This window comes from Syngnathoides biaculeatus, chromosome 6 (genome assembly GCF_019802595.1).
Source record: "Syngnathoides biaculeatus isolate LvHL_M chromosome 6, ASM1980259v1, whole genome shotgun sequence".
In the NCBI taxonomy this organism is placed as follows: domain Eukaryota; kingdom Metazoa; phylum Chordata; class Actinopteri; order Syngnathiformes; family Syngnathidae; genus Syngnathoides; species Syngnathoides biaculeatus.
In genome coordinates this window covers 3,631,621-3,654,265 of record NC_084645.1, presented here as the reverse complement: position 1 = coordinate 3,654,265, position 22,645 = coordinate 3,631,621, and the positions used below count along the sequence as shown (strand labels likewise).

The 22,645-nt window shown below is 44.2% G+C and overlaps 2 protein-coding genes across 7 annotated transcripts in view; one reads left to right on the top strand and one right to left on the bottom strand.

Annotated features, from left to right (window-relative positions):
• vps4a (vacuolar protein sorting 4 homolog A) overlaps window positions 1–22,645 on the bottom strand; it is a 160,112-nt gene that overhangs the window by 38,068 nt on the left and 99,399 nt on the right. The gene's annotated exons all lie outside the window — the stretch shown is intronic.
• The window catches only part of cdk10 (cyclin dependent kinase 10), a 72,293-nt gene that overhangs the window by 47,465 nt on the left and 2,183 nt on the right, over window positions 1–22,645 (top strand). For 2 of the 3 annotated variants that reach the window (XM_061822392.1, XM_061822393.1), the window contains 2 exons: window positions 14,283–14,422; window positions 22,530–22,582. In XM_061822392.1, the coding sequence (XP_061678376.1) occupies window positions 14,283–14,422; window positions 22,530–22,582 (193 nt within the window). The remainder of the gene's footprint in view (window positions 1–14,282; window positions 14,423–22,529; window positions 22,583–22,645) is intronic. The other variant, XM_061822394.1, reaches the window with a different exon arrangement.

The following is a 22,645-nucleotide window of genomic DNA, read 5'->3' as shown; positions in this document are numbered from 1 at the left end:
ATTTTTTTTCTGTGTTCCAAAAATTAGATTGCATGAAGAAGATACAATGGAGTTACTGAAAAAACGGCAACAAAAGTGGCTTGCAAATATATGACGTGCAGATCTGAACAAAGCTCGAGTACACAAGGCAAATGGCTATTTGAAAGTCTGTTCTGATCATTTTGTAAGCGATAAGCATGTGTATTTCTAGTGTCCGGATATTCTACTTCAGGGAAGTCTTTCATATCCTTTAAAAGTACGTCGTGGTGGAGCGTATATGGATCGTTATCTTCACAGAGTTTCATCTTCTGTACATATCTAGCTTTGGTGACATTGAGTGAAATAAAGTAGGCAGAGAACATCCGCCGTTTGCCGCTTACACATGGGTCTGTGGACGTTGCCACGGTAATGTCTTCTGCAACTCAATGTTGTCTGTAAAAATGGCGCCAATTCGATTGAGGGTGCATTTTTATCACGTGATTGCAACCCAAGGATACACAGTGTTGACAGTGCACTGCTTCCCCCTCCTGAGACGCCGCATGGTGGACCAGAATTTCCTTGAAGCCGTCCTTAAGTCCTTCTCCATGGCCTCACCGAACTCTTCTGACGCCGGGTTTTGGCCTCAGCGACTGCCGAAGCTGCATTCCGCTTGGCCAGCCGGTACCTATCAGCTGCCTCGGGAGTCCCATAGGCCAGGAATGCCCGATAGGACTCCTTCTACAGCTTGACACCATCCCTCACTCTTACTCTTGGTGTCCACCAACGTGTTCGTGGGTTGCCACCATGACAGGCACTGACCACCTTACGGCCACAGCTCCAGTCGGCCGCATCAGCAATGGAGGCGCGGATCATCGTCCATTGGACTCAATGTTCCCCGCCTCCTCCGGGACGTGAATGAAGTTCTTTCGGAGGTGGGAGTTGAAATTCCTTCTGAGGAGAATCTATCAGCTGTTTCCAGCAGACCCTGAAAATACGTTTGGGCCTGCCACGTCGGACTGGCATCTTCCTCCACCATCGGAGCCAACTCACCACCAGGTGGTGATCAGTTGACAGCTCCACCCTTCTCTTCAATCGAGTGTCCAAGACATGCGGTCGCAAGTCCAATGACACGACGACAAAGTCGATCATCGAACAGTGACCTATGGTGTCCTGGTGCCAGCTGGACATGTGAACACCCTTATGCTAGAAAATTGTGTTTGTTATGGACAATCCGTGATGAGCACAGAAGTCCAGTAACAGAACACCACTCAAGTTCTGATCGGAGGGGGCATTCTTCCCAGTCACACCCTTCCAGATCTCACTGTCATTGGCCATGTGGGCATTGAAGTCCCCCAGCACAATGATGGGGTCGCCAGAGGAGGTGCTCTCCAGCACTCCCTCTCAGGACTCCAAAAAGGGTTGGTATTCTGAACTGTTTGTTTGCTGTTTTTAACTGCTGTACCTGCAGGTGGAGGGAGGCTACCCTCTCATCCACCTGGGAAAACCCCAACATACAGGCCCCTCGCCGGGGGTCAATGAGTATACCCACACCCGCTCATTGTCTCTCCCCATGGGCAACTCCAGAGTGGAACAGAGTCCAACCCTTGTCAAGAGGAGTGGTGCCAGAGCCTCAGAAAGACTCAGCCACGACCCATCTTCAATGCTCTGACTGAGGGAAAGCGTTTGGACATGAACAAAATCTAATTCATCTGCATGCTTCTACTTCCGCTCTTGTAGGACCACCTATGTTCCTGCCTCTTATGGGGAAAAAAATGGTCACCACAGCCATTTCCATCCTTTTTGCAAAGTCCACCACCATCTGTCACCACCTCAAATTCCTTTCCTGGATGCCGTACTTTCCCATCACTTCTTCATCACCCATATGTCCTTATCTAATAAGCCAATTACGATCTGCACCAATCAAAACTCTCTTTGTGTCTGGGGTGCTCCGAACTTGTTCTAGTTCCTTCCAGAATTTATTTTTCAACTCTCGGTCACACCCCCTAATCACATGATACATAGTACCTTCAATTTCAAGTTTCAGCCTCATCACTCGATCTAATTCTCTTTTTGACCTCCAAAACGTTCTTAGCCAGCTCTTCCTTTTAAGATAACCCCTACTCTATTTCCCTTCCCACCTACTCCATTGTAAAATAATTTAAACTCTGCTCCTAAACTTCTAGCCTTACTCCCATTCCACCTGCTCTTTTGGATTCACAATATATCAACCTTTCTCCTAATCATCATGTCAACCAACTCCTGAGCTAATCCTGTCATAGTCCCAACATTTAAAGTCTACACTAGTTGTAGGCTCTGTGCAGTCCTCTTCTTCTGGCATTGAATTCGCTTTCTTCCTCTTCTTTGTCTTTGAGCCACAATAGCTGAATTTCCACCAACGCCTTCTTGGGTAACGGTGCTGTGGATGGGCATTGTTAGCCCGGGCCACCATCGATCCGGTATGGGATTCTTGAGATGAATACTCATCACTGTTTAGCCAGGTTTTATGCCGGATGCTCTTCCTGATGCAACCCTTTGGATTTTTTCCAGGCTTGGGACTGGCCTACAAAGTGCACTGGCTTGTGTGCCCATGTGGCTGCATTCCCTCAGTCACGGTGTCATATAATAACTAAAATTATCATACCATAGCAAACAGAATAGCGTGTCTAAAATAATAAAACAAAACAAAGACTGAATAAATGACTGATAAAACATGCCTTTAAAGACTATTAACATCCTGAGTGCTCCAAATTATGCTTGTAGTCTGCCAATGTCTTTACAAACTCAAAACTATTTTGTACAAACTTTTTTTTCCATCTCCTCTTCAGCATAAAAAAATGTGACTAAGTATTTTGGAAACCCTAACCCTAACCCCTAACCCTATCCTTGATCCTCGTTATGTGATAAATAGGCCCAACACCATAGTAGGAGAAACATGCCCTTATCTTGATGCCTGCACCACCATATTTCACTCTCTTCACATTGTACTGTGGCATGAATTCAGAGTTTAGGATTCGTCTCACAAACTGTGGCCCCTGGACCCAAAAAGAGCAATATTACTCTCATCAGTCCAGAAAATGTTCCTCCATTTCTCTTTTGGCCACATAATGTGTTCTTTGGCAAATTGTAGTCTCTTCTGCACGTTTTTTTTTTTTTTTTTTTTAAACAGGGAGTTTGCAGGGAATTCTTGTAAATACAGTGAAGAAAATAAGTATTTGAACACCCTGCTATATTCCAAGTTCTCCTAGTTAGAAATCATGGAGGGGTCTGACATTTTCATTGTAGGTGCATGTCTTTTTTTTTATGATTTATTTGTGTGATACAGCTGCAAATAAGTACTTGAACACCCTGCTATATTCCAAGTTCTCCTACTTAGAAATAATGGCGAGGTCTGACATTTTCATTGTAGGTTCATGTCTGTATGATTTTTTTTTTTTTTTTTTTTTTTTTTTTAATGATTTATTTATGTGATACAGCTGCAAATAAGTATTTGAACACCTGAGGAAAAACAATATTATCTGGTACAGTCGTCTTTGTTTGCAATTACAGAGGTGAAACGTTTCCTGTAGTTTTTCACCAGGTTTGCACACATTGCAGGAGGGATTTTGAGACACTCCTCCACACATATCTTCTCTAGATCAGACAGGTTTCTGGGCTGTCCCTGAGAAACACAAAGTTTTAGCTCCCACAAATAAGTATTTGAACACCCTGCTATATTCCAAGTTCTCCTACTTAGAAATCATGGCGGGGTCTGACATTTTCATTGTAGGTGCATGTCTGTATGATTTTTTTTTTTTTTTTTCTTTTTTTTTTATGATTTATTTCTGCGATACAGCTGCAAATAAGTATTTGAACACCTGAGGAAAAACAATATTATCTGGTACAGTCGTCTTTGTTTGCAATTACAGAGGTCAAACGTTTCCTGTAGTTTTTCATGAGGTTTGCACACATTGCAGGAGGGATTTTGGGACACTCCTCCACACATATCTTCTCTAGATCAGACAGGTTTCTGGGCTGCCCTTGAGAAACACAAAGTTTCAGCTCCCTCCAAAGATTTCCTATCAGGTTTTGGTCTGGAGACTGGCTAGGCCACGCCTGAACCTTGATATGTTTCTTACGGGTCCACTCCTTAGTTTTCCTGGCTGTGTGCTTCGTGTCATTGTCATGTTGAAAGACCCAACCAGAACCCATCTTCAATGCTCTGACGGAGGGAAAGAGGTTGTTCCCCAAAATCTCACACTACGTGGACATGATCATCCTCTCCTTAATACAGTCCTGTCCCATGTGCAGAAAACACCCCCAAAGCATGATGCTACCACACCCATGCTTCACAGTAGGGATGGTGTTCTTGGGATGGAACTCATCATTTGTCTTCCTCCAAATACGGTTAGTGGAATTATGACCAAAAAGTTCCATTTTGGTCTCATCTGACCACAAACCTTTCTCACATGACGCACCTGTATCATCCAAATGGTCATTGGCAAACTTATGACCGGCCTTGACATGTGCTGGTTTAAGCAGGGGAACCTTCCGTGCCATTCATGATTTCAAATCATGATGTCTTAGTGTATTACACAGCTCGCAAACAGTGGTCCCAGCTCTTTTCAGGTCATTGACCAAGTCCTGTCGTGTAGTCTTGGGCTGATTCCTCACCTTTCTAAGGATAATTGAGACCCCACGAGGGGATATCTTGCCATGGGGCTCCACTCCAATAGAGATTGACAGTCATGTTTAGCTTCTTCCAGTTTCTAATAATTGTTCCAGCAGTGGACCTTTTTTCACCAAGGTGCTTGGCAATTTCTCCGTAGCCCTTTCCAGTTGTGTGGAGTTGTTCAATTTTGTCTCTGGTGTCTTTGAACAGCTCTTTGGTATTGGCCATGTTACAAGTTTGAGTCTTACTGATTGTATGGGGTGGACAGGTGTCTTTATGTAGCTAACGGCCTCACACAGGTGCATCTGATTCAGGATAATACATGAAGTGGAGGTGGACTTTTAAAGGCGGACTCACAGGTCTTTGAGGGTCAGAATTCTAGCCGATAGACAGGTGTTCAAATACTTATTTGCAGCTGTATCACAAAAATAAATGATTAAAAAAATCATACATTGTGATTCCTGATTTTTCTTTTTAGATTCTCTCTCTCACAGTGGACATGCACCCACGTTGAAAATTTCAGACCCTTCCATGATTTTTAAGTGAGATGACTTGCAATATAGTGGGGTGTTCAAATACTTTTCTTCACTGTAGATTAGCTTCACACAATTTCTCAGTCACAGTACTTCCAGGTAACTCCATCCTAGACCTGATCATTGGCTGAGTCTTTTCCATTCAGTTTTTTCTATAATACATTGTGATAGTTGTATGCAGTTTTGTGCCACGTGTCTGTTTTTGTTTCTCAATTTTAAGGCTTTAGAGATCATTTTAGCTGAACAGCCTACAGTTTTTTCACATCTCTTTATGAGGTTTCCCCTCTCCAATCATACTTTGAATCTAATCAATATCAGCTTTCTTGGCCAAGTGTGTAAAAACACGGAATTTTTCTCCAGCAGTCCGTGCTGCCCTGGTACAACATACAGAACAAAGAACAACAAGCCAAAAAGAACGAAGAACAGGAGACATTTCTATTGATAAGTGTAATTCCTTATAAGAACAATGTGTTGAACCACCCATTTTCCTCAGGCTTTTAAGGAGAAATGCATGTTTACAGGTGCTGGCTTCATTCTTACATAGGGGCCACCTGATTCACCCCTGTTTTTCACAAAATAGACCTCACTGATTGAATGCCACAGTGCTATTTTTTCAACACACCCCTTTCAACAAATTTCCCAATTGCACAGTCTTTTAAACAGTGAGTAAATCATGAATGCTGGGTCTTGTGGGTTTTCTGAGAATCTACTGCACCTACCGGTAACTTGTCATATGGCAAGAAAAAATATACTGAAGATGTGGATTAATCGGTCTAGTCACATTGCACTGCTATTATTTTGAGCTCTGTTGTATTAGTGGTGTTGTGATACCATAGTTGTGACTTTGACACTACATCTGCAAAAATTTTTCTTGATACTGATCATGAAATTAAGTCTCACACATTAGTAAAAGCAGTGTAATGAAAACTGACAACTTCAAATGCAATTATAGTTTTTGTAATTCAAGAAGTATTGATAAACCTGACAATATATATATACATACAGTTGACGCCAGAAGTTTTTGTACATTGTGCAGAGAAAAATATTTCATTTTTTGTCTCACTCTCTGAAGTCAAATCAGACTAAACCTCTCCTGTTTCAGGTGACTCCGTAACACCAAAATTATTTAATTTTGTTAAATCCCACAATAATGAGAATTTCATTGAGAATTTTACGTTATTTTCTTCTAAATCTGAAGCTGACATGAATTTCCTTAGTGTCAAGTATAATTTCCTTTGAACTGCATGACTTGGTTCAAACCCCATTTGGGTAAACTTCAAAAAGCTTTTGACAGTACTCTGCTGGAATCTTGGCCCATTCATCCCAGTTGCCGTAACTGAGTCAGGTTTGTCGGTTGCCTTGCTCGCACATGCCTTTTCAAATCTTCGATGAGAATCAGATGAGGTATTTGTGATGCCCACTCCAAGTCATTGACTTTATCATCCTCAAGACACTTTTTAACCCTTTTGGCAGTATTTTGAGGGCCATTGTCCATTTGCGCCCAATTTCTTGCTTCCTGCCTGATGTCTTGAGATGTTGCCTTAATAGCTCCATGAAGTGTTCTTTCTTCAGGATTCAGTCTATTTTTATGAAGCGCTCCACTTCCTGCTCCAACAAAACAGCCTCACAACATGATGCTGCCACCTCAATGCTTCACAGTTAAGGTGTTCTCAGGTCGACAAGCTTCCCCCTTTTTCCTCCAGATGTAACGTTAAGATTAAGATTTGGATTAATTAAATCATTAATTAACCATTAATATCCATTAAGATTAAAATCAAACAGCTCCATTTACATTTCGCTAGACCACAGGACATGTCTCCAAAAATAAAGAGTGTTTTCTTGTTTCTTTTTTTTTTGTAAACTGTAACCTGTTTTTTTATGTTCAGGAGTAATGGCTCCATTATTGGTGAAGTAGCCTTACAGCCCATGTCAGTGCATGACTTGTTTCACTGTGGATAATGACACTTTACCATCTTCATCGAGCATCTTCACAAGGTCTTAAGCTTTTGTTCTGGGGTTCTGGGGTACATCTTGGCACTAATGACTTCAAATCAGTCTGGCACAGATTACAATCGCTCACAAATTGCAAGTGACACTCCCCTCCTGTAGAAAACACGAGCGGGCTAGCCGACGACCTAAATAGCATTTTCTGCAGATTCAAAATAGACACTCCCACACCACGCACCCACCAAGTTGCACCACCTTCCACTCCACCGTTTAACATCCATGAAAGGGACGTGAGACACATCTTCAAACAACAAAAGGTCAGCAATGCGCCAGGCCCAGACCTTGTGTCCCCATCCTATGTCAAAGTGTGCACAGAACAACTTGTAACTGTTGCCTTGACATCTGTGGTCATGACGTCCTTTGAACGCCTTGTGCTGGACCACCTCAAGAGCGTCACAGGTTCCCAGCTGTACCCAGTGCAGTTTGCCTATCGAGCTAACAGGTCTGCGGATGATGCCGCCAAGACGGGTCTGCACTTCATCCTTGAACATCTCGACAGCGAGGGTACCGATGCGAGGATCCTGTTCGTGGACTTCAGCTCTGTGTTTAACACCATCATCCCTGAACTCCTCTCCTCCAAACTTCTAAAGCTACAACTTCCTGACAGGCAGGACACAGGAGGTGAGTCTGGGGGACCTCAACCACACGTACAAGCAGCACCGGGCCTCCTCAAGATTGTGTCCTCTCCCCTCTGCTCTTCTCGCTCTATCCAAACAACTGCATCTTGAAGCATCCGACTGTCAAACTCATGAAGTTCACATATGACATTACAGTCATCGGTCTCATCAAAGACAGCAACGAGTCTGCGTATCGACAGGAAGTGGCGAGACTGGAGCTTTGGTGTCAGTGAACACAACCTGGGATTGAACACTAAAAACTGTAGTGATGATTGTGGACTTCAGGAGGCATCCTTCACCACAGCTGCCCCTGACGCTGTCCAACTGTCTTCTCGGGAATTACAGTCTTACAGGACCTGAAGTGGGAGACAAATATCAACCCCATCCTCAAAAAAGCCCAGCGAACAATGTACTTCTTGTGGCTTCTGAGGAAGCACGACCTGTCACAAGAGCTGCTGAGACAATTGTACACAGCGGTCATCCACTCAGTAGTGTACCTCCATCACAGTCTGGTTTGGGACCGACACAAAAAAGGACAAACTCAGACTACAATGGACAATCAAAACCGCTAAAAGGGTTGTTGGCACCATCCTTCCCACCCTTGAAGACTTGCACGCCAGTCAAACTAGGTCCTGAGCGGGCAGGATCCTTTCAGACCCTCCAACTCCTGGCCACCACCTCTTCCAGCTCCTTCTGTCGGGTAAGTGCTACCGATCAATGCAAGTCAAACCTAGCAGGCATTAGAACACTTTTTTCCCCCTCTGGCAATTAAGTCCTTAAATTCTTGATCACCGAACCTACTATTTTGTGCCTTGTGCCATTGTTGGGAGCCACCCTCACATCCTGCTGGTCCAATCAGTATTAGTAATATATTTTGTAGACTATCGCACAGTTCATCACTTTAAACTGCTTCCTTTGCACAATTGTCATTGCACTGGTCTATGACAGGAACCACGAACGGGAAAAGGCAGTTTGTACAAGCTTAACACAATGTGGGGCATTGGCACTCTTATCTCTTCCATGTTCTAAATGAAGGAGACTTTGCATCTTGTACATCTGTGACTCTTGTAAGGAATAGTTTTTATAAACAGAATATCTCTTGTTCTTGTTACCTTGTTGTACTTTGTGTTGAATGTCGTACCAGGGAAGCACCGACCGCTGGAGAAAAATTCCTTGTGTGTTTTTACACACTTGGCCAATAAAGCTGATTCTGACATTTCGGACCAAAACACATTCATCCCTGGGACACAAAGCTAGTCTCCTTCCTGAGTGGTGTGATGGCTGGGCATTCCCATGATGTTTACACTTGCGTAATATTGTTCAAACAGACTAACGTTGTAAATTCAAGCATATGGAACTTGCACCCAAGGATAAGTCAGTCTTTTGGAGGTCCACGATTCTTTCTCAAATGTCTTGGCCAATGTGTTTTGATTTTCCTATGATTTAAAAGAAAGAAGCAGAGTGTTTAAGGTGTGACCTTAAATACATCCCCTGGTAAAAGTTTTATTTCGGCTTGTCCGGTTAGGGGTCATCACAGTGAAAGGCTCATATTCATTTGGCACAGTTTTTACGCCGGATGCCCTTCCTCACGCAACCCCTCTCGGGGAGTGGAGGGCCCAGTGGGATACTAATCTACGACCCATGGTTTACCAAACCATCGCTCTAAGTACGGAGCTATGGGCGTACCTGATGTACCGTCATTATTAGTTAACCTACTTGGAAGGGTTCTGATCTTGCCCATGTTATTTAAAGACAGTACATTTTGTCCGTGTAAACTTTTGACCAAGAAGAAAATAATATAACATTCTCTTAAGAAATTAAATAATTTTGGTTACCCTGATTGTCCTGTAACAAGAGAGGTTTAGTCTGATTTGACTTCAAACAGGGACATAAAAAAATGAAATGTTTTTGGATCAGTGTATGTAAACTTCTGGCTTCAACTGTGTGTGCGCCTGCCTTGAGTGACCAGCCACAACGGAGGTGTTTTTCAGCAGACTCAACGGCCTTGGCTTTCTAGTCAATTCAGTTAGATCCTGTTTTGATACTTATCCGCCAATGGCAGCGTTCCAACATTGCCTATGTAATCTTTGTTCTGCTTTCACACACACACACACACACACACACACACACACACACACACCCTCAGTGTTGGACCAAAGCCTTTATCTGTTTCACACTTTGTGTCACAGAGTGCTCTGTTCATTAAACTTCAAAGTGTCTGTCACATTTCACGCCTCTGGAGTCCAGTTCTTGACCGAACCTGGAATTGGATGAACACGCGGAAGGACCCCAAAAGGCCCTCCTTCCAACAATCTATACAAATATTATATTGTCGTATCTCTACTTACGAACATCTATACCAACGAAGAATTCAGGTTACGAAAAGCCTCCTCAGAAATATGTTGTCTAGTTACAAAGGAAATTCCAGATATGAAAGGGAAAAAAACGGCACTGAATTCCAATTAATGTAAATGTCCTCTATCTTGGTTTGAAAGTGGCAAGCTAGAGCTGCTCACCCATTGGCTATCGTTGGAGCATCTTCCTGGCATCACATTGGTTGGGAGGGACATCAATATTTAGCCTGATGCACTTTCTGTATATTGGTTTGTGTGCCGTGATACAGCCATTCTCCCATTGGCTATCACGTAGCATCTTCCTGGCATCACATCCCTCCATTGGCAAGGAGGGACGTCAGTCTTTACCCGTGATGTCCTTTATCTTCATCATCGAATCAGTTGTCACACGCTAGCGAACACTCGTACTATACAACCTGTTCCCAAATTCGTTCACCTTTTTTCACCATGGGACCCAAGAAATTGATGGCCAGTGCCAGAAGATGAGAGTTTTGTACCTCAAAACAAGAAATCAAAAAACATGAAAAAGGCATGCGTACATGTGGCCTCATGCTGTTGCGCCACTGGGTTTTGAGAGGATTGAAGTGGAGGTTGAACCTGAAGTTGACGAAATTTTTTCGCTGAGAAAGACTGGGCTTGAGGTCGATGAGGTGGACATCAGTGAGTTGTTTCAGGAGTACCACGAGGATCTTTCGATGGAGGAGCTGAAATAGCTGGAGGCAATGCAGGAGCTATTTAGTGAGGATGGCAGAGATGAGGAGGCAACCACTATTCCGTCAGACAGATTAAAAGAAGTGTTGATGATATTCCATGACATTTCTGAATTTTTTTCTACAAGAATCAGGAAAATGTGTTAACTAGTCACGCTATCGCTCACTTTGACGTTTGCCTTGCACATTTTGCAAGATTATTAAAAGCCGTCGAAGGCAAGCATCCTTGAATTGGTGCTGCACGAAATCTTGAAAGTTAAAAAAGTTATGTTGTTTTTTTTGAATTCATAGTTTGTGGAATTTATTTATTTTAGTGGAATTAAGTTGTGTGCATGCCTCCTCCTTTGATTATTCTTTACATGATGTACACTTTGTTTTTGTTTTGTTTTTTTGGCGGCGGGGTGGGGTGGAGCTTGGGGCTCGGAATGGATTAGGCTATTTACATGTAAAATGCATTAAAGTGTTTCATCCAATTACGAAGTGACTTCCGGAACGGATTAATTTTGTTAGGTGCCAATCCAAGAGGCACTGTCCCGGATGTCCATGCAATGTTACAGGGGCTTTGGCAACCAGGATATCCAGAGCCTTGAGGAACTCCGGGCGCATCTCATCCACTGCTGGGGCCCAGCCACTGAAAAGCCTTCTAACCACCTCGGTGACCTCAACCCCAGAGATAGAAGAGCCCACTTCGAAAGAACCCAGAATCTGCTTCCTCATGAAGGCGTGTCGGTGGAATTGAAGAGGTCTTCAAATTAGTCTCCCCACTGACTCACAATGTCCTAAATTGAGGTCAGCAGTGCACCTTACTATTCACAGTGTTAACAGTGCACTGTTTCCCTCTCCCGGGATGCTGAATAGTGGACCAGAATTTCCTCGAAGCCGTCTTGAAGTTGTTCTCCATGGCCCCACGAAACTCCTCCCATGACCAGGTTTTTGCCTCAGCGACCACTAAACTGCATTGCGCTTGGCCAGCCGGTACCTGTCAGCTGCCTTGGGAGTTCCATAGGCCAGAAGTGCCCGGTAGGACTCCTTCTTCAGCTTGACAGCATGTCACTGTTGGTGTCCACCAATGTGTTTGAAGGTTGCCGCCACGACAGCCACCGACCACCTTACGGCCACAGCATCAGGTCGGCCACCTCAGCAATAGAGGCGCAGAACATCGTCCACTCGAACTCAATGTCCCCCGACTCCCCTGGAAATTGGGCAAGGTTCTTTTGGTAGTGGGAGTTGAACTCAAGAGTGGAACAGAGTCCAACCTCTCTCAAGAGGACTGGTACCAGAGCCCAAGTGATGCGTAGAGGCGAGTCCGACAATATCTACTCGGAACTTCTCGACCTCACACACGAGATCGGCCTCCTTCTCTGCCAGATACGTAAATTCCATGACCCTAGACTTATTCTGCAGCCGGGAATCGGATCCCCTTCTGCTACTGCCCATCTCACATTGCACCCGAACATGATGGCCCCTCTCACAAATGACAATGTCACTGTGACTAACCACATATTTGGGAAAGGTGAGTCTGGAAAAGGTTACAAAGTAATCGCCAAGGCTTTAGGGCTCAAGCAAAGAACTGTCAGAGCAATTGTCCACAAATGAAGAAAACTGGGAACAGTTAAAAATGTTCCCAGATGTGGAAAACCAACTAAAATTATTCCAAGAGTGGAACAACTGATCCAGGAGGTCACAAAATTACTTCAAACGACAGCTGAAGACCTGCAAGCCTCGCTGGCCTCAGCTAAGGTCAGTGTCCATGACACTACCATAAGAAAGACATTGGCCAAAAGTGGCATCCATGGGAATGTTTCTTGTTCCTAGGGGTCCTGACATTATGCCCTCAAACTCAAGTGGTTTTGTATCATCTAGCAGGACAGCAATCCCAAACACACCAGCAAATCCACCTCTGAATGACTCTTGGGGGGGATAATTTCTGAATTTCTTTGGATCATTGGTTCTTGAGATCTTGGATCCTACTTCATGTTCTCTGACAGATTCTATAAAAGGGATTTCTTGATTCAACAAGTATGGTGGTAATCATGTTTGGTTGTGGCTTGAGAAATTGAACTCACCTTTCCCAAATTTGTGGTTCGTCACAGTGACTTAATTAAACGTTGAAATTACTCTTCCACACAGCGTTGGAAAGGTTTGATTTTTTTTTTTTTTTTTTGTGCCTTAATAAATTATTTGAAAACTGCATTTTGTATTTTCTTGGGTTTTCTCTGAGTGACATTAAAATTGGTTTGATGATTTGAAACGTTTGTGTGTGTGATCAAAAAAAAAAAAAACGAAATCAGGAGGGGGAAAATACTTTCTCATGGCATTATATATTCAAATATAAGCACTCAGATGATCAATTTAGAATTTGCCAGTTTAATGCTAAAAGTCAGTAAACATCCTAGACAAGCTAGCTATCACGGGTGGGATTTGAGGTTATATGACTAATCAACGTGTAACTGTACATCCAGCCATCCATTTTCCATTCTGTTTCTCCTCACTAGGGTGAAGCGCTTAACCGAGCTGACTCTGGGAAAGAGGCAACGTACAACCTGAACTGTTCACGAGGGACAGACCATGCACATGCTTTTTGTTGCTTTGTTTTTAACTGCAATGGACTGTCCTAGAAAATAAATACATGGACTATCTTTAAAAACCAAGGCCCAAGTCCAAAAACTGATAGATTCCGACCGATTTTCAAGTCATATCAAATCAATTACTAAAAAATTGCCTTTTGCCATCTGTGGAAGATATCTAGAGTGAAGGCTTGCATGTTTCAAGCAGACCATGAGAAGCTAATACATGCCTTTATCTCAAGTAGACTTGACTATTGTAATTGTCTTCTGACTGAACTCTCCAAAAAGACCATGAAATAGCTCCAGCTCATTCTGAATGCTGCGGCTTGGGTTCTGACCAGAACAAAAAGGTTAGAGCATATTCCTACATTTCTAAAGACTGGGCTTCTAGTCATCTTTAGAATAGATTTTCAAGTTCTGCTACTGGTCTATAAATCGCTAAATGGTTTATGTCCCAAATACATGAAAGAAATGCAAATGGGCGATAAACCCAGTTGGGCTCTGAGATCAACAATTAGTGGAGCACAGAGTCCAAAGCAAACATGGTGAAGCAGCATGTATCTATTATGATCCACACAAATCGAAAAAAACTCCCAACAGAAGTGAAATCAGACCCAAGTGTGAATGTTTTTAAATTTCAGATTAACTTTTTTTTCTTCCCTCAGGCTTTTCAGATGTCCACTTTAAAATATTTCTGAACAGTATGCTATTTTAAGCATAGAGTACTTTTTTTCCCTCTTTTCAATGTTTATGAATTTTTTTTTGTTTAAATGCTTTTAATTATGTAAAGCACATTGCTTTAACTTATGTATGAAATCACCTATTTAAAAAAACAAAATTGCTTTGCCTTCGAAATGTTAAACAAGCATTTATTATTGTCCCACAAAGGGTTTTTCTGAGCTCCCTCTCACTGGGCAGTACACCTTGAGGAAGCAGCCCTACAATAACCTGAAGAATAAATTCACATGGTTGTCTGAAGCTGGACACAGGCTGCTCAATCTGCTCTTCATGTATAATCCACAGCACAGGTACACACAAACACGCACACTGATTTGGAATGTGGAAGGAAACAGGAGTATGTGGTCTGAACACAAGAGTAGGAAAAACACGAAACGTGACAAGCTTTATGACTGTGAATCAACGTGAATGTCATACCAGGGCAGCATTGACTGCCGGAGGAAAAATTCCTTGTGTGTTGTTATATATTTGGCCATTAAAGGTGATTCTGATTCTGAATAAACAATGACATTTTTAACGAAGTATCAGAGCTTGCGACTGTGACCAGATTGGTTGCATGTGCCACCTTTGTTTCACCTTGTGCAATTAAAAAAAATCATTGCATTTGGCTGAGTGCACGTTTTAATGGTTGTAAGTCGCCTTCGGGGGGGGGGATTTGAGAGAGAGAGAGAGAGAGAGAGAGAGAGCGCTGTGATACCGTGTTAATTATGAATTCCATGTGAGTTAAAAGATATCTTTTTTTCCCCCCCTCGAGCCATCACCTTAACTTGGTGGAGGGGTTTGTGTGTGATGATCCGAGGAGCTAAGTTGTCTGGGGCTTCATACCCCTGGTAGGGTCCCCATGGCAAACCGGTCCGAGGTGAGGGACCAGACAAAGTACAACTCCAAAACCCGCTATGATGACTACAAAAATTGGATCTTGGTTTCCCTTGCCCGGACGCGGGTCACCAGGGCCCCCCTCTGGAGCCAGGCCTGGGGTTGGGCCTCGAAGGCGAGCGCTTGGTGGCTGGGCCTGCACCCATGGGGCTCGGCCGGCCACAGCCCGAAAGGGTAACATGGGTCCCCCTTCCCATGGGCTGACCCCCTGTGAGAGGGGCCATAGGGGTTGGGTGCAATGTGAACTGGGTGGTGGCCAAATGCGGGGACCTGGGCGATCTGATCCCCGGCTACAGAAACTAGCTCTAGGGACATGGAATCTCACCTCTTTGGCAGGGAAAGAGTCCGAGTTGGTGCGTGAGGTCCAGAGGTTCCGACTAGATATAGTCGGACTCACCGCTACGCACCACTTGGGCTCTGACACCACTCCTCTTGAAAGGTTTTGGACTCTGTTCCACTCTGGAGTTGGCCACGGGGACTTCTGTGCTCACACGGATTGTCCATAACAAACACAATGTTCAAGCACAAGGGTGTTCACATGTCCACTTGGCACCAGGACACCCAAGGTCGCAGTTCGATGATCGACTTTGTGGTCGTGTCATTGGACTTGCGACCGCATGTCTTGGACACTCGGGTAAAGAGAGGGGCGGAGCTGTCAACTGATCACCACCTGGTGGTGAGTTGGCTCCGATGGTGGGGGGAAGATGGCAGTCCGACGTGGCAGGCCCAAACGTATTGTAGGGGTCTGCTGGGAACGGCTGGCAGATTCCCCTGTCAGAAGGAATTTCAACTCCCACCTCCGAAAGAATTTTGCTCACGTCCCAGAGGAGGTGGGGGAAATTGAATCCGAGTGGACAAAGTTCCGCACGTCCATTGCTGAGGCAGCCGACCAGAGCTGTGGCCGTAAGGTGGTCTGTGCCTGTCGTGGCGGCAACCGACGAACAGGTTGGTGGACACCAAGAGTGAGGGATGCTGTCAAGCTGAAGAAGGAGTCCTATCGGGCATTTCTGGCCTGCGGGACTCCCGAGGCAGCTGATACGTATTGGCTGGCCAAGTGGAATGCGGCTTCGGCTGTCGCTGAGGCAGAAACCTGGGTGCGGGAGGAGTTCGGTGAGGCCATGGAGAACGACTTCAGGACAGCTTCAAGGAAATTCTGGTCCACCATGCGGCGTCTCAGGAGGGGGAAGCAGTGCACCGTCAGCACTGTGTATAGAGGGGATGCTAACTTCAGCTCGGGATGTTGTGAGTCGGTGGGGAGAATACTTTGACGATCTCCTCAATTCGACCAACACGCCTTCCCATGAGGAAACTAAGTCTTATATCTCTGGGGTTGAGGTCACCAAGGTGATTAAAAAGCTCCTTGGTGGCAGGGCCCCGGGGGTGGATGATATTCGCTCGGACTTCCTAAAGGCTCTGGATGTTGTAGGGCTGTCCTGGTTGACACGCCTCTGCAACATCACGTGGATATCGGGGACAGTGCCTCTGGATTGGCAGACTGGGGTGGTGGTCCCCCTTTTCAAGAAGGGTGACCGGAGGGTGTTTTCCAATTATAGAGGGATCACACTCCTCAGCCTCCCTGGTAAGGTCTACTCGACCCCGAGGATAACCCAGGACACGTTGGAGAGACTGTCTCTCGGCTGGTTTGGGAACACCTTGGGATCCCTCTGGAAGAGCTGGAAGAAATGGCTGGGGAAAGGGAAGTCTGGGTATCCCTGCTGAAGCTACTTCCCCTGCGAGCCGACACGGAAAAGCACTAGATAATGGATGCATGGATATCTTTTTTTTCTTTTTTGACTATTAGGTCAAGGAGAATGGACTATCTGTACCCCTTTTATACTGTAACAGTTTCACAGTGTCAGTGGAGTGTTTAAGTTTCCACTGTGGTTTCTTTTTCTTTTAATTGATGTTTATTGAGAATCGGAATCAATCAGTCGAACAGAACAAATTTTCTAGAGTGGAGAGAGAAACAAAGACAAAGCACAAATTATAAACAAGATGAGAAAAGTAAATTACATATCTACAATAGTGAAACAGATATAAGTGTTCCATGTGAGGGAAGGATAGGACAAGGTAGATTACGACAAGGGTCGTGAACCAGGGCGTACAACTTAAGTCTGGTGAGATTGACCATGTCACTGAGGTGAAACACAAGCAGTTTGAATATTCACAAGTTATGTCACAGTCAGTGAGTGGCCCCACTCCCAGCAAAAGAATTCCAAGGATGTGTACCTGCAGACACTTGAAGTGAATTGACACCATTTTGCAAACATAGACTGACTGAAGTGTCCTATAATTGCTGTGCCTCCACCACAGAGGATTAGGACCCCATCCTATCAATTGACGTGTGGAATTGAGCTTCGGGGTTCACCTGTAAGCAGTCTGGTGGATGGAAGACACCCTGCACCAATGGATCCAGAGTGGTCTGCTGGCTACACCGAGGTGCCAGACCAGCAGAACCTCATCCGTGCTTTTATCTCAAGTAGACTTGGCTATTGTATTGGTCTTCTGACTGGACTTCCCCAAAAGAGCATTAAGGTCATTCAGAATGCTGCAGATGAGGTTCTGACCAGTTCCAAGCCCAGCCCGCCGCCATATACAGGGATGAGAATTTTCCACCGATCGGCGGATTTACGACTTTTTCAGACCAAAATGACTATTCTTGAGATAAGCGCAAATCCTCAGCACCCTTCTACCAATATAGTCACTCTCTCGCCTCTGGACATGTCCAAACCATCGAAGTCTGATCTCTCGAACCTTGTTTCCAAAACATCCAACTTTGGCGGTCCCTCAAATGAGCTCATTTCTAATCTTATCCAACCTGCTCACTCCTAGTGAGAACCTCAACATCTTCATTTCTGCCACCTCCAGTTCTGCTTCCTGTTGTCTCTTCATTGCCACACACTCCAACCCGTACCTCATGGCCATCCTTACCACTGTTTTATAGACTTTGCCCTTCATCCCAGCAGAAACTCTTCTGTCACAGAACATAACAGACACCTTCTGCCACCTCCTTCAACCTGCTTGGACCCGTTTCTTCCTGACCACACTCAACATTGCTCTGGATTGTTGACCCCAAGTATTTGAAGTCATGCACCCTGGTTATCTCTTCTCCATGTAGCCTCACTCTTCCCCCTCCACCCCTCTCGTTCACGCTGTTAGGTCCAAAGCACGGACTTCTCGCTCAATGTGGACCCAGAGGCTCACGGCACCAGGATAAAATGATGAGACAGAGGCAGAGTTGTTTTTTTTACCAAACTGCAGTTTAGGGAGAGCTTCGGGGGAGAAGAACATATCCTCCACGCCCGCCCATAAGACTCTCTCCGAGCCCCTCCAAAACCACACATTTTATTGAGCTTCACACATAGGGTGGGGGAGAGCAGGTTTCACAAGACAAGTAAGGTTGTTTTGCAGAGACAGTTAATCTTCTCAAGGCCGGGTGTCCTCTGATTAGACACAGTTCTTCCTGTTACAAAAACCCACAAGAATGCAGCTATCATAAATTTGCAGTCACCTTGAGCTCTTAAACTTCCCATAGACAAACAGTACACACACGCATCTTTACACAGTAACAGAGTTATTAAGAGATTTATGACACATGAGGTGATACATTTCACAGGCCTCTGTGAAATGTGTAAGCTTATCTTACACACGCACATATTCTGCTTTACTTGGGATAATCTTCGTTCCTCTCCTTTCCGGTGCATGGGTCTAATTGTTCCTCCACCTGCTCCTTGCTTTCACTGCAGATCACAATGTCATCTACGAACATCATGGTCCAAGGGGATTCAATTCTAACCTCATCTGTCAGCCTATCCATTACCACAGGAAGGGGCTCAGACCTGATCCCTGATGCAGTCCCACCGCCACCTTAAATTCTTTTTTCACACCTACGACCCATCTCACCACTGTTCTGCAGCTCTCAAACATGTCCTGTATTATTCTAACATATTTCTCTGCCACACCAGACTTACGCATGCAGTAAAACAGTTCATCTCTTGGTACTGTCATTGCCTTTCACTGGATACACAAAGACACAATGTAGCTCCTTCTGACCTTCTCTGTACGTTTCCACTCGCATCTTCTTATTATTTTCCTTTCGGCTTGTCCCATTAGGGGTCGCCACAGCGTGTCATCTTTTTCCATCTTAGCCTATCTCCAGCATCTTCCTCTCAAACCCCAACTGCCCTCATGTCTTCCCTCGCCACATCCATAAACCTTCTCTTTGGTCTTCCTCTCGCTCTTTTGCCTGGCAGCTCCATCCTCAGCACCCTTCCACCAATATACTCACTCTCTTGTCTCTGAACATGTCTAAACCATTGAAGTCTGCTCTCTCGAATCTTATCTCCAAAACATCCAACTTTGGCTGTCCCTCTAATGAGCTCATTTCTAATCCTATCCAACCTGCTCACTCCGAGCGAGAACCTCAACATCTTCATTTCTCGTTTCCACTAGCATCCTCAAGGCAAATAATGCATCTGTGGTACTCTTTCTTGGCATGAAACCATACTGTTGCTCGCAGATACTTCTGTCCTGAGTGGAGCCTCCACTTCTCTTTACCATAACATCACTGTGTGGCTCATCAACTTTATTCCTCTATAAATCCCACAGCTCTGCACATCGCCTTTGTTAAAAATGGGAACTCTGGTTTCCTCCATTCGTCAGGCATATTCCTGGTAGTATTGTGTTGAAAAAGTTGCTCAAAAACTCCACAGCCACCTCTCCAAATTGCTTTAATACCTCCCCAGGTATGTCATTAGAACCAACTGCCTTTACATTTTTCTAACTTCACCCTTGCTAATCATTGCCACGTCCTGGTCCTTCACACTTGCCTCTTCAACTCTTCCTTCTCTCTCATTTTCTTCATTCATCAACTTCTCAAAGTATTCTTTCCATCTATTTAGCACACTACTGACACCAGTCAACACATTTCCATCTCAATCCTTAATCACCCTTACCTGCTGCACATCTTTCCCATCTCTATCCCTCTGTCTGGCCAACCTGTAGAGATCCTTTTCTCCTTATTTCGTGTCTCACCTGGTGTACATGTCGCCATATGTGTGTTGTATAGCCTTCGCCCCCTCTACCTTTGCCCTATGTCACATCTAAATGTTTTCTTTTCGCCTCTCCTTAGTCTGCTCACTGTCCCACTATTTCTTCGCTAATCTCTTTCCTTGTATGACTTCCTGTATTTTGGGGTTCCACCACCACGTCTCCTTCCCTTTCCTACTAGCAGACACACCAAGTACTCTCCTGCCTGTCTCTCTGATCACCTCAGCTGTTGTAGTCCAGTCTTCCGGGAGCTCTTCCTGTCCATCGAGAGCCCATCTCACCTCTTTCCAAAAGACCACACATAATTCTTCCTTTCTCAGCTTCCACCACATGGATTTCTGCTCTATCTTTGTCTTCTTAATCTTCCTACCCACCATCCTATGCTGTTGAGCTACACTCTCCCCTACCACTACCTTGCAGTCAGTAACCTCCTTCTTATGACGTCTGCACAAAATATAATCCACATGCGTGTTTTTACCTCTGCTCTTGTAGGTCACTCTATGTTCTTGACTCTTCTGGGAAAAAAAAAGTCTTCAGTACTGCCATTTCCTTCCTTTGTGCAAAGTCCATCACCATCTGTCCCTCAAAGTTCCTTTCCTGGATCCTGTACTTACCCATCACTTCTTCATTGGCCAGGTTTCCTTCATCAACATGTCCATTACAATCTCCACCTATCACAACTCTCTGTGTCTGGAATGCTCATAACTACTTCATCTAGTTCCTTCTAGAATGTCTTTCATCCTACCTGTGGGGCATAGCCTCTTATCACATTATACATAACACCCTCAATTTCTAACTTCAGCCTCATTACTCAACCTGATACTCTTTTTACCTCCAAGACATTCTTTGTCAGCTCTTCCTTTAAAATAACGCCTAACCTATTTTTCTTCCCATCTACTCCATGGTAAAATAATTTGAACCCTGCTCCTAAACTTCAATGTTACTACCTTTTCACCTGCTCTCTTGGATGCACAATATATCAATGATTCTCCGAATCATCATGCTAACCAACTCCTGAGCTTTTACTGTCATAGTCCCGACATTCATAGTCCCTCCACTCAGTTGTAGGCTCTGTGTAGTCCTCTTCTTCTTCTACCAACGAATCTGCTTTCCTCCTCTACTTTGTCTTCGACCCACAATAGCTCAATTTACACCGACGCCCTGCAGGTTAACGCTGCCTGGGGCGGGCCTTTTTAACCTGGGCCACGACCGATCCGGTATAGTATTCCTTAGACGAACGCTCATATTTGTTTGGCACAGTTTTAAGCCAGATGCTCTTCCTGACGAAACCCTCTATATTTATCCGGGCTTGGGACCAGCCTGCAGATTCTACTGGCTTATGCCCCCATTGGGCTGCATTTAAAATGTGAAATGATACAGGGAAAAATTATTGAACACATGAAGAAAGGCATGGAAACCCAAGACAAAACCTAGAATCTATCATTTAACGAAACATCAATCCAGCCCCCTGTCAGTGCAAATTAAGACAATCATACTGGTATAAATTTGAGCAGGTGCTTCTCGCAAGATTTCTGGCAGAAGAATGCAAAGAATCAGAACAGTTGTCCAAGAACCAAGGACCACCTGTGGAGAGTTTCAAAAAGACCTGGAATTATCAGGTCATGCTCTCCACCGCCATGGCCTGTACCCACGTTCATCTCGCAAGACTTCATTGCTCAAAAAAAAAAATTTAAAAACATGTCAAATCTCGTTTAAAGTTTGTTTAACATTTAGACCAGCCACTTGAATCTTAAAAAAAATATAGTCTTGACGAATGACATCAAATTTTGATATCATGGAGGTGAAATGGCACTGCACATAGCCCTAAAAACACTAAACAAACAGTAAAGTTTGGAGGTGTATCATGATGGTGTAGGGCTGCTTTTTAGCAAATGGTACCGGTCAACTACATATTACCAAAGGTCTGCTGCCATCTACATGGATGATGATAATACAAGTTGACACTTCAGCAGGATAATGACCCAAAACATTGCCAGTGAAACTTTCAATTGGTTTCAAAGACAAAAACTAAAGCTGCTAGATTGATCCATGCAATCAAAGAACGTTATGGAAAGATCTGAAACTCGTGGTCCATAAAAGAAGCCTATAGAACCTTCAAAGTTCAAAGACTGCTCTTGTGAAGTAGCGGGCCGAAATCACACCATAGCAACACATGTGACGAGTTTCTCCATACAGGAGGCGTCTTGAAGTTGTCATTGCAAACAAAGGCTTTTGTACAAAGTATCACATAAATACCAGTGTGTGAAGTCAATATTTTTTGTTTTATCATTCATAAGCACAACCCAATTTATGATCTTATTCATCATACTTTGTTCGTATGAATTACTTGGGTTGTTCCCAACAACCAGTGAGCGTTTCATGTCAATAGCACCTTTGGAAATTCTGTACCTTGAATGGGGAAGATGGTGACTTTACTTATTTCAGCCACTGTGTTATGTGGTGTTTTTCCAGAGCTACCGCCAAAGATTGTTTGGAGAGTTCCTACTTCAAGGAGAAACCTCTACGTGAGTAAACTATTGTATTTACTGTAACTGTTTTTTGAAATTCATGTCTTTTCATCGTTCTCT